Genomic DNA, 13,037 nt, shown 5'->3' on the forward strand with positions numbered 1-13,037 from the left:
TTATCATTGTTGTTTATTATTATTTACATGAACTTCTGAATTCATGTCCCCGTTCTTTCTCTTGTGGAGATACATGTTCTTCCTGCCGGTAGGCTTTGGCTAAACTATGTAAATGGGCAATAGTAGGATACTTAAGTTGGAGATGATATAATGGTAGCAAACAACCCACATAAAATTGGTAACTCCCAATTGTTGAAAGCCAATTGTGGCTTGACCTCTGAAGTGTATTGTGGGAGATGTGACTGTTCTGTTTCCATAGGTAGAGGGTGTGATTATTCTGTAGCAGTCAGTGGTTTATCTGAGGTCACAGTGGAGTCTGATTGCTTTCGATATCATTGGCTTAACTGCTGTGATATCACAGACTGACTGATATGTTTTGATCAAGTACCTCAGTGCTTCTGAATATTGAAAATCTTGGCATTTGAATGCTGATATCTGATCTACAGTTATTCAATCTGAACCATCTAAGGGTACCTACCGGTGTCAGAGTCACCTTGGTAGTGCAAATTGGTTGAGTAGTTTCAGAGCTTTTTAATGAGACACTGGCCACAGACGGCTTATTATCTGATATCTAGAGAAGGCAATAAAAAAAATCAGTGACAAAAGAAAAAAGAATATGAACAAGTTGTAGTTTATAGATAGCATGATGGTCCTGGAAGATTATTTCTTCTTGGTCCAGAGCCTCCCCCCCCCTTTATATCTCTATAAAGAAACTCAAACTAATCATGGAAGGAGGGATATTTCCTGTGGCCTCTTATTGTCTCGGGAAACATAGAGGTTGGGGATTAGCAGTGTAAAAATTCCTTGCAATATTGTAGATTTCAAACATGCTCTGAGGAAATTGCCCACATGAGTGAAAGGGTTGTTCAGTCAACATACGTACTGATCATTTGCTTTCTTGGTATGACACCTAACAAGCAGCAATAATTGGTGGCCATTGTAAAAATGCTGGAAATTGCAATCATTTTGTACAACAATACCAAATAAGAATTGTTTGGAGATGATTTCTTGGTCATGTGCTGGTATTGACTAGATTTAGGTTACCATCAAGGATGAGAAACGTCTAAAATGTCATCAGATATTCCCAGAGATGCTATACTTTTAAGTACTGTTCTAAGAAACAGTTTTATTGCATCGCCCTTAAAATGAGAAAAGAATTTTCAAAAGTACAAATGTCTTAGAAATAGTCCATTTTAGTATTAGTCCGTGAGCCAAGAGCCAAAAATTGACATACTGGTACCAGGTAAGGTGGCAAAACTTTATGTTTTTCTGAAAGATATATGTCTATGTGTTATGCTTTGATGTGATACCCCGTTCTGATTGGTTGCTTAAGCTTTTATTGATGTCATTAAGATGGCTGAAGCCCATTTTTCCTATCTTTTCTAATTTGAGCTATAACTTGTGAACTAAGTGACCAATTCCAAATGTTAAAGCACTGTTGGAAAGCTAGTAAATTTCCCTACAAATAACTGATATGAATAATGCCTCCATCCATTATTGTTTTTCTGATATAAGGCATAAATCAAAGGGAAAAGTCAATTTCCTCCGCATTTTTATAAGATTTATAGCATATAGTGCTTTACCTAATCCAGATAGTCAGCTGAAGTATATTAGACAATTGATGCTTATTCTTTTGCCCTTCCCACAATCCATAGCATGAAGAAATTCATTTTGCTGTGCCACAGTTAGGTACATGAGAACAGTCGCTGGACTCACAAAATTAAGAGATGTTTCTTTGCAGTAACACAAAATTACCAATTATTTATTTTTATTTTATTTTAACTTTCAATTTCTAGACCGCTCAACCCCCGAATGGCTCTGAGCGGTTTACACAGTACAGTTAATTTACACTACCTCACTAGGGCCACATATATTGAGGGGCGATGACTACCTATCAGGCACCTGCGGCAGGGTTTTCTTCTTGATTGTCCAGTTATATTGAATAAAAATAATATAAAACATGAATCTGTTCTCATGAACCTAACAGTGGAATATCAAAATGAATTTCTCCATGCTGTAGCTCAAATTAGAAAAAGTAGTACAACAACTCTATGTATGCAGGTATCATGAATGAAGGTCCAACATAACTGATCTCAAATAGCCTCTGCTTGTGTTCTTGGACAGGCACTGCCAAGCAGAGTAGACAGTACTGATGGACCAATGATCAGACTCTGTGTAAGGAGGTTTCATATGTACCGTTAAAACCCCATTCTTGGTATTGGAAGGAGGAGCAAACAAAATAAAACCCTCCTTTATTAGCTTCCTGAAGAATATTTAGACTGAAAGCCATTGCTGTATTTTTAATATATAACTATCAACATAAATTCTATTTAGTGTCATAAATCACATTTCTAGTTGCTATACTGGGAGCAATAACAGCACAGCAGTTTTTTACATGATCAGACTACTTATGTAGATATCAGACAAATGTGAAACACTTAATCTTCCTGCTGCGTGGGTCCCCATTCATAAAACCTGGTTAACAATATTCAGTCATCCTCAAATATGCATCAGTGTTTGTACAGTATTTAGAAGGCATCATTACTCTTCACTGAATTTCTTACCAGCCGTCTTTGTTTACATTTCCATACCTCAGAGTTCAACAGGACCTTTGCCTTTTCTACATTTATCATGTGTCTGGTGTATCTGTCTACCTTATAGCAAAAATTTTCCCCCCTAGTGTTTATTATTTACTGAGTGGCTTTTGCTCCTGTGGTTTAATGAAATCCTCTTTGCCATCCTCTTCTCCAAAAGTCGTCATTATTAGACTCCTAGCAGGGCTCTTTTTGTAGCAGAAACTCCTTTGCATATATTAGGGGACACACCCCTAATGTAGCCAATCCTCCAAGAGCTCTGTAAGCTCTTGGAGGATTGGCTACATTAGGGGTGTGTTGCCTAATATGCAAAGGTGTTCCTGCTACAAAAAGAGCCCTGCCTAAGAGTAGATGGAGCAAAACCTGGAATGATGACAGACAACAGAGGTGTACACAGACATATATTGACACATATAGTAGCTGTGGGCAGGGCTTTTTTTGTAGAAAAAGCCCAGCAGGCACTCATTAGCATAATAGACCACATCCAACAGCAGAAACTCATTAGCATATTAGGCCACACCCCATGCCTTTCCTTGGCTTACCCAGGCACCATACGGCTGCCGGGAGCCCGAGCAAGCCCCCCCTTGAAGGGAAGGCAGTTTTATCTGCCTTCCCTTGGCTTGCCCGGGTGCCCCGCGGCTTCAGGGAGCCTGGGCAAGCCAGCCCTTGGACAGGCTGGGGAAGGCACAGGGAAGCATTTAAATGCCTCCCCAATCCTTCCAGAGCCCCCCCTGGCCCACCCGCCTTGGAGTCGCCGGGGGGGGTGTTGCTCTCCAGGCCTTCCCTCTGTAGCCACGCACACAGAGGCTTTGGCTGTCATGGGCGTGGCCAACTCTGAAGCCAGCCAGAACTCAGTTCCTGTGCGTTCCTGCCCAAAAATAGCCCTGGCTGTGGGAGTTTGTCTTGAGTTGTGGGGGGGGGCACTGCCGTTAAATTTTTACAGTTCAGAGGGTAGCTTGAGTTCATTTAAGACATATCAGAGGTAGTGTTGCCCTCAAATTTCAGCTAGTTATGTTCATAATAGCCTTATCACCTTCCTTGAATTTCAAAAGTGTTTTGCAATACAATATGGGGAACAGATGTTAGGGCCTTAAAGATAATCAAAATCCATGTATTCATGGCTTGATACTGAAAACTAGCATGGTGCAGATTTGGTCACATCCTGCGAAGACAACGCTCAACTAGAAAAGACAATAACACTAGGAAACTGGAAGGCAGCAGGAAAAGAGGACAATCCAACATGAGATGGATTGAGTCGATAAAGGCAACCACAGCATTCAGTTTGCAAGACCTGAGCAAAGCTATTATTGACAGGACTTTTGGAGGCAATTAATACATAGGTCACCATAAGTGGGAAGTGACTTGACAGCACATAACACACATACACAGTGCAGAGGTTAGAATGTTGGGCTGGGATCTGGACAACCCAGGTTCAGATCTCCATTCTAACATGGATGCTCACTGGGTGACCTTGAGCACTCTCTCTCTCAGCTCAACCTACCTCACGAGGCTGTTGAGAAGAATAAAACTTAGGAGAGGACAGTGATATACACCACCCTAAACTCTTTGGAGGAAGGGCAGGATTAAAAAAATTAACTAAATAAATTTAAAAATATATAATATGAGTAGCTGAGTTATCATAGTAGGAAACTTAACATTCCCACAGCAATTTTGCTTTTGTTTTTGCTCTCATCCTATTATCCCTTCCCTCTCACCAGAGAGTTTTCTAAAGAAAGAGAGAAGGCAAAAGCTCGGGGTGACTTTCAGAAGTTGCGGGAGAAACAGCAGCTGGAGGAGGACTTGAAAGGCTACCTGGACTGGATAACTCAAGCAGAAGATATTGACCCAGAAAATGAAGATGAAGGAATGGATGAGGAGAAGCCCCGAAACAGTAAGCAACTTCCCTGTGTTTTCTTTATGTTCCTAGCTGGGGATGAATGTTCAAGATGAGGTGTACACTCAGAAGTGATACCCATACATGCCCAGAAACTACTACAAAAGCTTGCTGAGATAGTTCTCCATTTGCTTGCAGTATTAACATTTGTTCTATAAAAGACAGGGAGAGGAAAGTATTGAGTACATTTTCTGTAAACTAAGAAATGAAAGCATAGCCCATACTTTTCATGAGGGCTCCTGGGCAAATGCAGTGTAAATATGCTTTGGTCTTCTATTTAATTGCTGCTGAGCCTTTGAACTGGTAACTAATTTTGAAAGAAAGGACAGGGAGAGTATATTGGTCACTCCAGCCTAGTCTTCATCATGTTAACATAAAATAACTGCACAGGTACTGCAGTCTTAAATAAACATTGCAGCAATGTGTTCGTTCGTAATACCAGAATGTAATACCTGTATGGCATCAAAATAACATCATGATTTGTGATGCTATTGTTCTATGGTAATAGGGGATATGTTCTACCAGAAGGAGTTCTTTGTTGGTACAGAAAAGCATTATTCTTCCTGTGAGTTAATGGAATTGCAAGCATGTTTGTGTTCCAAAACTGAGTTAAATCTCTGGGGGCTTTCCTAAGACACTCATTTTCATTTATTTTCAGAACTCTAAAATGACTATGTTTATGAATTACAGCAGGAAAAAAAGCAGGAATTAACTAGATTAACTCTGCCAGAAAGGCAGAAATTAATTAATTATAGGTCCCACTAATTTCTTTTTTCAAATTATCTTGTGTTTCATGTACATTTAATTTGTCAGAACTTCTCATACGCCATTGCATTGTTTGAGTCTTTCCCCCCCATCTCCTCTATGTCGCACTCTTATGGGGATTGGGGAATATAGGCTCTGTTCTTGATTCCTACATAAGAGAAGCCAATATTGGAACAGGCCAATGGCCCATCCAGTCCAACATTCTGTCACACAGTGGCCAAAAATACCAGGTGCCATCAGGAGGTCCAGCAGTGGGGCCAGGACACTAGATGTTCTCCCATTGTTGCCCCCCCCCAAGCACCAAGAATACAGAGCATCACTTGCCCCAGACCAAGAGTTCCTATTTATACTTTGTGGCTAATAGCCACTGATGGACCTCTGCTCCATATGTTTAACCAATTCCCTCTTGAAGCCATCCATGCTTGTAGCTGCCACCACCTCCTGTGGCAGTGAATTCCATGTGTTAATCACTCTTTGGGTGAAGAAGTACTTCCTTTTATCTGTTCTAACCTGACTGCTCAGCAATTTCATTGCCTGAACGTGTTCTGTCTTTGTAAGTCCATGTAAATTGGTAATTGCTTCAAACCAAGCTACATGTTATGATTTTAACTAGTTGGGTTCTTCATGATCACACAGCAGCAGTGGGGAAAGGCAGTACCCAGGAGCCCAGTTGGGGTCCACAGCACCGAGGGAGGAGGGGCTCCTGCCCCTTCCTCTGCTGGTCTGGGACTCTTCTCTGTATGTAGAACAGCTCTGCCTTTCAGCAAGATTACCCTTCCAGCTCCAGCAGAAGTCTGGTGTTGCCCCCTGAATGGCCGAATCAGGGTGCAGAGACATGGAGAAGGTTTATTTTCCATCTCCTTGTGTCCCTGAGAGTACCCTCTGCTTTTCTGATACGTAAATGCCGTTGTTAATTCCTGTGTGCCAAAACAAAGCACTGCCCTTGGAGACAGTGCTGTGCAAAGGCAAAACTGCTCATGGCCTAACCTACACTTAACTCCGGCAGGGGAGTGCAATATGTCTGTCTGCATCATGTGATGCAATAGGGCCCCCCAGGTCTCCTTGTCACAAACATATCTTTCTTTCACGTAATGGGTTGGATCCAGACTAAACTAGCAATTTCCACCAATTCCCCCTTCAGAAACCCCCCCCCCCCCCCCCCCCGGTTTCTCGAGATCCCTTATCCTCAAGAACATCATTTTGTGTTGATCAATGAGCTGCAATGGGAGTGGGGAGGCATGTTCATATGGGGGGGGGGGCTTTAAAGGTCAACACCAGTGCCTTGAATTGGGTCTGGAAACAAATTGGGAGCCACTGTAAATGGGCCAGGACTGGAATGATACGGTCCCTACAACCCACTCCAGTTAACTACCTGGCTGCAGTGTTCTGTACCAACTGAAGTTTGTGAACATTTTTCAAGGGCAGCCCCACAAAGAGCACATTAGTAATCTAATATAGATGTTACCAGGGAATGCTCCACAGTGACCAGATCTTTTCTACCAAGGAAACGCCACAGCTGGCTAAACAATTGAGCCCGGTACTGGATAAGCAGGCAGCACTTCTGAATTTGTATGTAGTCTTGTGGAATGGTTATATATGTATGATACAGGCTTAATATGATAAAACCCTAATAAATATATTTGCAAAAAAAAAAAAGAATATTACTCCCATCTTGAGATGTTGCACTGGCTGCCTGTTTCCCAAGCTCAGTTCAAGGTGCTGTTTATTACCTTGAAAGCCTTTCATAACTTGGGACCCACATACTTGAAGGGCTCTCTCTCTTGATTTGAACATGTATAACAATGGCAATTATCCCAGCAGTTTTCCTGTCTGTCCCTTCAAGCAAGCAAAATCTGCTATGGCCCAGTCTTGGGCCTTTTGCTGGCCCCTGGCTTGTGAAACGGCCTTCCATAGCCAGGGTTTTTTTGTAGAAAAAGCCGAACAGGAACTCATTAGCATAATAGGCCACACCCCTGAAGTACAGCTCATTAGCATATTAGGTCACACCCCATGCCTTCCCTTGGCTTGCCCAAGCCGGGGAAGGCACGGGGAGGCATTTAAATGGCCCGTCCGCCTCAGAGTCGGCGGGGGGGGGGGCGCATTCCTGGCGAAAACAGCCCTGTCCATAGCGGTAGGAAAGTGTGCACTATCCTCACTTTTAGAAAGCTCTGTGAAAGCAAGCCATTCGGAAGGATATTTGAGAGTGGTTAGCAATGTTGTCTGGCTGTTGAGCTGTTTCTGGTTTTACTCATGTAATGTGGTTTTAATTTGGGGGTGGGTGTTTGTTTTAATTCTATGTACTTTGTGTCCTGTTTTAGAAGAAAAGAGGTCTGTTTCTATAGCAGAACATGGCAGGAATTAGGCAGCTAAGTCCTGAGGCAGTCAAAAGGAAAGAGACAGTTCAGATTGCTGCTGGAAGGTAGTATTTTTGACCTCTCCCCATATTTAAAATTATCTGCAGGTGGAAAACTAGCACAGCATAGAGTGAGATGGCTAGGCCTTTTGTTTCTGATATGCAAGAAGGTTGGTGGAAGAGGGAGTAACAATTTCTGCCTGTTCTGTCCTGCTGCACACTCCCACTTTGCCCCCTATGCTGTTTGGGTCTGCTGAGCCCCCAGGGCCAAAATTTCAGGGGCCTTAGTGGGCTGCAGCAGGAGACGGAAGGAGGAAAGTTCTGCTCTGCAGAGACTGCCAAAGGTTGCATATGTGCCAATAATTAAGCAAACGTTGAGAACCAGTGGTGCAATATATAATGAATGAAATGTCATTACCACATGGCTCTTTAGAGTGGCTGCATATGATTTAATAATGCTTTGGCCGTATTTTGAAATCTGTCTCTTGTATAAGTGAGTTATGCATGGTAATTTTTTTAAAGGGTTTTTCTATTTTTTCCCCAGAGTTTGGTCATCTTTTGGAAAATACAAAAATACATTTATAAAAAGTGCCAAGCAACAGATACCGGGGCAGGACAGCTATTTAGGCTTTAGGCGTCATATCCTCTCCAGAGAAACATTCAATTCCACCTCCTGCTCCCAGAACCTTTAATTCACTGTTGAGGAACACTTTAGGGCAAAGGTGGATGTAAAAGAAACCTTCTCTTAGAGGATTCAATCATAAAAGTACACTGTAATGGAATTGATGCCCAGAATCAGTCAGCTCCTCATGCAGCTGAGCTGGGAAAACAATGGGAATCTATATGTCTTCCTTCATAAATATGTAGAAGTGGCTGAGACAATATGCTGGTGGTGACAAGTACAAGAGTTTTGGCCACATATCAGAGTTGGTGTCTGAATCATAATAAGAAAGTACTGAAAGGGGAGCCTCGGTGAAAAAAAAAGAGAGAACACGAAAAGGGAATGAAATAGAAAGAAAAGGATGAGAGAATAGTTGAATTGTCAAATTAGTACAGTGCTGTGTTTTATTGACGTCACAGCTGTACCCCCCTGTCGTGGGCAGCGGCTAGAAAAGCTCTCTGATCGCTGCCACCACTCTGGAATGGGTCTCCTTGGGAGTGCCCAGAGCACCCACCCTACCCCTTTATCCACTGCTTTTCCAGCAAGTTCCCCCTTGTAAGTGACCAAATGAGGCGTGAGGACCCAGGCAGAGTAACAAAATATTTATTAAAGAATTTCTACAACAACTGTAATTCAATAATGTGTAGGAAAAATTAGCACAGTAAAGGTAGGTAAACCAGCAAAATAAGAAACCCGAAAGCGTCTGACTATACTGTACCTAGCCTTCTCTAGGTCTTTGCCTCAAGCAAACTCACCCCCCCCCTCCTTGGGTGATGGATCCCTCCATCTGCAGCAGCCTCACACTAGCTCTGCTCCCTGGGCATGAACCCCCTCCCACATTGGGCAAGGCCTTTTATCTTTTCTTCCTAGGCACCACCCTCTACTCCTCTCCTGGTGTAAGTTTTCCCACCAGATCCCCTGTTAACCAATCACAGGATCCAGAGGAGGCCTGGAAAATGTAGGCCCTGATAGCTAATCTAGTACATGCTTCCTTGGAGCCACTACGCCTCCCTAGAGCCTGTAGGCCGTACTACTATAGACCTAGGATCATGACACCCCCCTTGTATTATAGTGTTAGCTTGACCCTCTTAGTTCACAGATATATTTTGGGTTGAGTTCCCCCCCCCTTTTTCCCCCAGTTTTTGTCACTCCTTGGAAGTCTGCCATCCAAATACTAGCTGGGGCCAGGGGTCGTTTGGGGCCGGAGCGCACCTGAGCACTGCTCTGGAAGCCCAGGAGTGGGGGGAAATGGCGGTGGCAGCAAGCCTCGCCCCCAGCTCCCCGCCCCCATGCTCCTTCTCTTCCCATTGTATTCTATGGCCCATAGAATACAGTGGAAAGATCGCACTGCTGCTGCAGCGCGACTCCAGAGAGAAGGGGTTTAAAGTTTATTTCCCCCCGCTCCTGGGCTTCTCTCTTCACTTTCCCCCTCCACCCAGCCTTGGCAAGGCCGGCTGGGGAAGCAAAAAAAAGGGGGGGGAGGCATCTTCAAAAACCTTCCCTTCCCTTCCCCAGCTGGCATGCCAAAGAGAAGCTGGGGCAAGGAAGCCAGGCATGACTGCCTCCCTGCCCCCCCCCCCCCTTCCCCAGCCAGCCAGCCCGCCGCACTCCAGACATACCCCCCTGCCCTCTGAGCCCTTCCGCTTTTGCAGAGAGACTCGGGGGAAGGGGGAGGAGGACTTCCCCCCTGAGCCTCTCAGCTTTTGCGGAGAGACTGGGGGGGGGATTTAAACTCATTTGCATAACTCATTTTAAGCACGCCTGCCCTTTGTCAGGGGGTGTGGGATATGCAAATGAGTTATACAAATGAGGTCCTGCACCTCATTTTTTAGGAAAGGACCCATGGCTGGGGCAAACCCTGCTTAGGTTCCAAGATCTGACAAGATTGGGCTAGCCTGGAGTATCCAGGTAGGGTGTAGACTTTCCAATTTCCCGGGGGGGGGGGGGGCGGGGGCTGGGCCAGAGGCATTGCTGTGCTCGGAGCAAGGGTGGCTCCCGGGGGAGGCTGTGCACTTTCCTGAAAATTTCGGCGGGGGCTGAAGCCCCGCTGCCCCCACGAAGATTACGCCCATTAAACTTCCCTGAATTAATGTAAGTTGGTGCTAAATAGCAACCTACCACAGCTACCTGGGTTCTGGGTAAGCCCACCCTGGCTCCAGACTTCGCCCAAGTTACCGCTTGTTTCATTTATCATCACCTGCACATAAAACAGTGCCTAAAGATGTTAAGACTCATCCCCCATGTACCACTTCAGCAACTGAGGGTTCAGCTGCTCAACTACCAAGGACATTCCCTGAAGCCAGTGATGGCAAAGCTTGGGAACATCCTCCCCACCCTTCGATATCTAAGGATGCTTGTTCATTATTCTAATCTTTACTGTAGCAACTCACACTATTCTTACCAAAACTAGTTATGGCCTAATTAGACCAGGCCTAATTAGAGAATCCTAGAGTTGGATTCGACGGGCTTTCGAGCAAGGGAACCGTTGCCTTTTTAATTAGAGAATACCACTGTAGTGCAAGCAGTTGACTATAAAGGCCACACCATTTTTTCTACGAGATTCCTGGCCACAGTAGTAGATATAATGGTCTTCTGAGTTAAATTCGCCCATTCCTGTCCACTTTAGTTCACTGATTCCTAGGATATCGATGTTCAGTCTTGCCATCTCATTTTTGACCACGTCAGGCTTACCTTGATTCATAGATCTTACATTCCAGGTTCCTATGTAGTATTGTTCTTTGCAGCATTGGACTTTCCTTTCACCATCAGACACATCCACAACTGAGGGTCCTTTCGGCTTTGGCCCAGCCGCTTCACTCTTTCTGGGGTTACTTGTACTTGCCCTCTGCTCTTCCTCAGTAGCATATTGGACACCTTCCGACCTGAGGGGCTCATCTTCCGGCATCATATCTTTTAGCTTTTTGATACTGTCCATGGGGTTTTCTTGGCAAAAATACTGGAGTGGGTTGCCATTTCCTTCTCCAGGGGATCACGCTTGGTCTGAGTTCTCTGCTGTGGCCTGTCCGTCTTGGGTGGCCCTCCACGGCATAGCCCACAGCCTCATCGAACCACACAAGCCCCCTCGCCACGACAAGGCGAGTCAATCCATGAGTGGGCCGATTTGAAGGAGGTCCAAAAAATTCCTGCTTTGCTCCTCAAAAAATGGCAATGTGCTCCTGTGTAATAACGGGGAGGGGGGATGAGAAAAAGGCAGCATAAGTCTGCTGCAGAAAGCAAGGCAGAGTACAATAGCTTCTCCTGCACCATTCTTATTGGCTGCCCCTCGCAAGGCAGCAAATGGCTAATCAGGAGCTGATCCTACAGATTTAAAATTGGGACTGGCACAAAGCATTTTGTGCCAAATTGTAGGTTGAGAACTATATTCCCAGATGGTGTTGGATATTTTTCAGTTTCATTATATTTAGAAAATTTATAACTCCCCTCCCCCAGTAAATAAGTTCTCAGAGTGCTAAAGCAAGAGGGACTGAAGCAGGGGTTGTGGCTCAGTGGCCAGTACAGAACACAGACCACAAATTTCTTCAAGCTGGTGAACAGACTGAAGTACCTGCCCGTATCCTCAAGTGCCTGTCACTGAAACTCATCCAACACCACTGGACAAGAAGAGGATCGAGACACCTCCATCCTAGACTTTGATTTGTAAGTGAAGGTTAGAGCAGATGCAAGCCATTTTGTCTGCAATGAAATTGGCAAAATTGTTGCATCAGGCTACAATTTTATTCTCTGGCCTCACTGCCGCAGAACAGCCCATCAAATACATCCTAAACCATGTTTGATTGGATTCCTCCTGACTCCCCCACCCCGACTTCTGCTCAAGGTCCATCTTTATCCCCCAAAGTCTTCATTAAACTGTGGTGTCACACAGCAGCAGGAAGAGGCCTCCTTGGAACATTACTGTCTATTTTCTAAATCAGCTTAGTATTCCTAGAGAAGACTGGGGTCTCAGCTTCTTGACTTCAAAGACACCATTTTCCTTGAACATCTACTGGCTTTTCCCAGCAGCATCAGTCCTGCTTGCTGTGCTCATCTCAAGCAGCCCCTCCAACAGGGGGCAGAGCGCTTCAAAAAGGTTCTGCTCTCCTCAAACCCAGCTGTGTAAATAGGTTCTTGAAAGATTAATTGGATACGAAGAGCTGTAGTTTCGAAAACAGACCACACTGAACTATATACATTTCCTGGCATCAAATAGGCAGCCTCACCGTTTAATTTTAGTTGTTAAAATGTGGCATTTATGGGCATTGTATTACTTCAATTAAAAAATAAACCCAGTTCAATGCTGCAGCCATTAAGTACACAGCAGTTTTCTGAACTTTCACTACGCTGCTTTCCTGCATGGACAGAGATATTGCAGGAGTCCCTTGGAAAGGTATCTGCCTTTCCCCAGGGCTCCTGCAATATCTCTGACAGTGCAGGAAAGCAGCATAATGAAAGCAGATAACCTTTTGGAATGGGAGCGCGTGGATTCCCCCCCCCCCCCCCCGTTGCATTTTAGTTTCCCTGCATAACATCAAAACGAAAGAAGAACCATCAAGGCACGCATCCAAGCACAGCAGAATTTGCCTGCATGGAAGTCATAAAATAGCACAGGACCGGTGCCAAGCTGTTATCAGTTCATCTCCTTAGCTCACCAATTAACAGCTGGAGACAAGTGTCATCCAGCCTGGTTCCCTTTGGCTCCTTCAACATAAATACCACAAAATGAAAGACGGTGTCATGGGATGATTTATTATCTGTCAAAAACTGATCGAAAGT

At 44.5% G+C, this 13,037-nt stretch overlaps 1 protein-coding gene across 1 annotated transcript in view; it reads left to right on the plus strand.

Moving 5' to 3' along the window:
* The window catches only part of CACNA1C (calcium channel, voltage-dependent, L type, alpha 1C subunit), a 629,866-nt gene that overhangs the window by 394,426 nt on the left and 222,403 nt on the right, over positions 1–13,037 (plus strand). Inside the window, 1 exon segment of the mRNA XM_015422869.1 lies at positions 4,313–4,485. Coding sequence (XP_015278355.1) covers positions 4,313–4,485 — 173 coding nt within the window.

The sequence above is a fragment of the Gekko japonicus genome, unplaced genomic scaffold (genome assembly GCF_001447785.1).
Source record: "Gekko japonicus isolate JY-2015 unplaced genomic scaffold, Gekko_japonicus_V1.1 scaffold34, whole genome shotgun sequence".
Lineage (NCBI taxonomy): Eukaryota > Metazoa > Chordata > Lepidosauria > Squamata > Gekkonidae > Gekko > Gekko japonicus.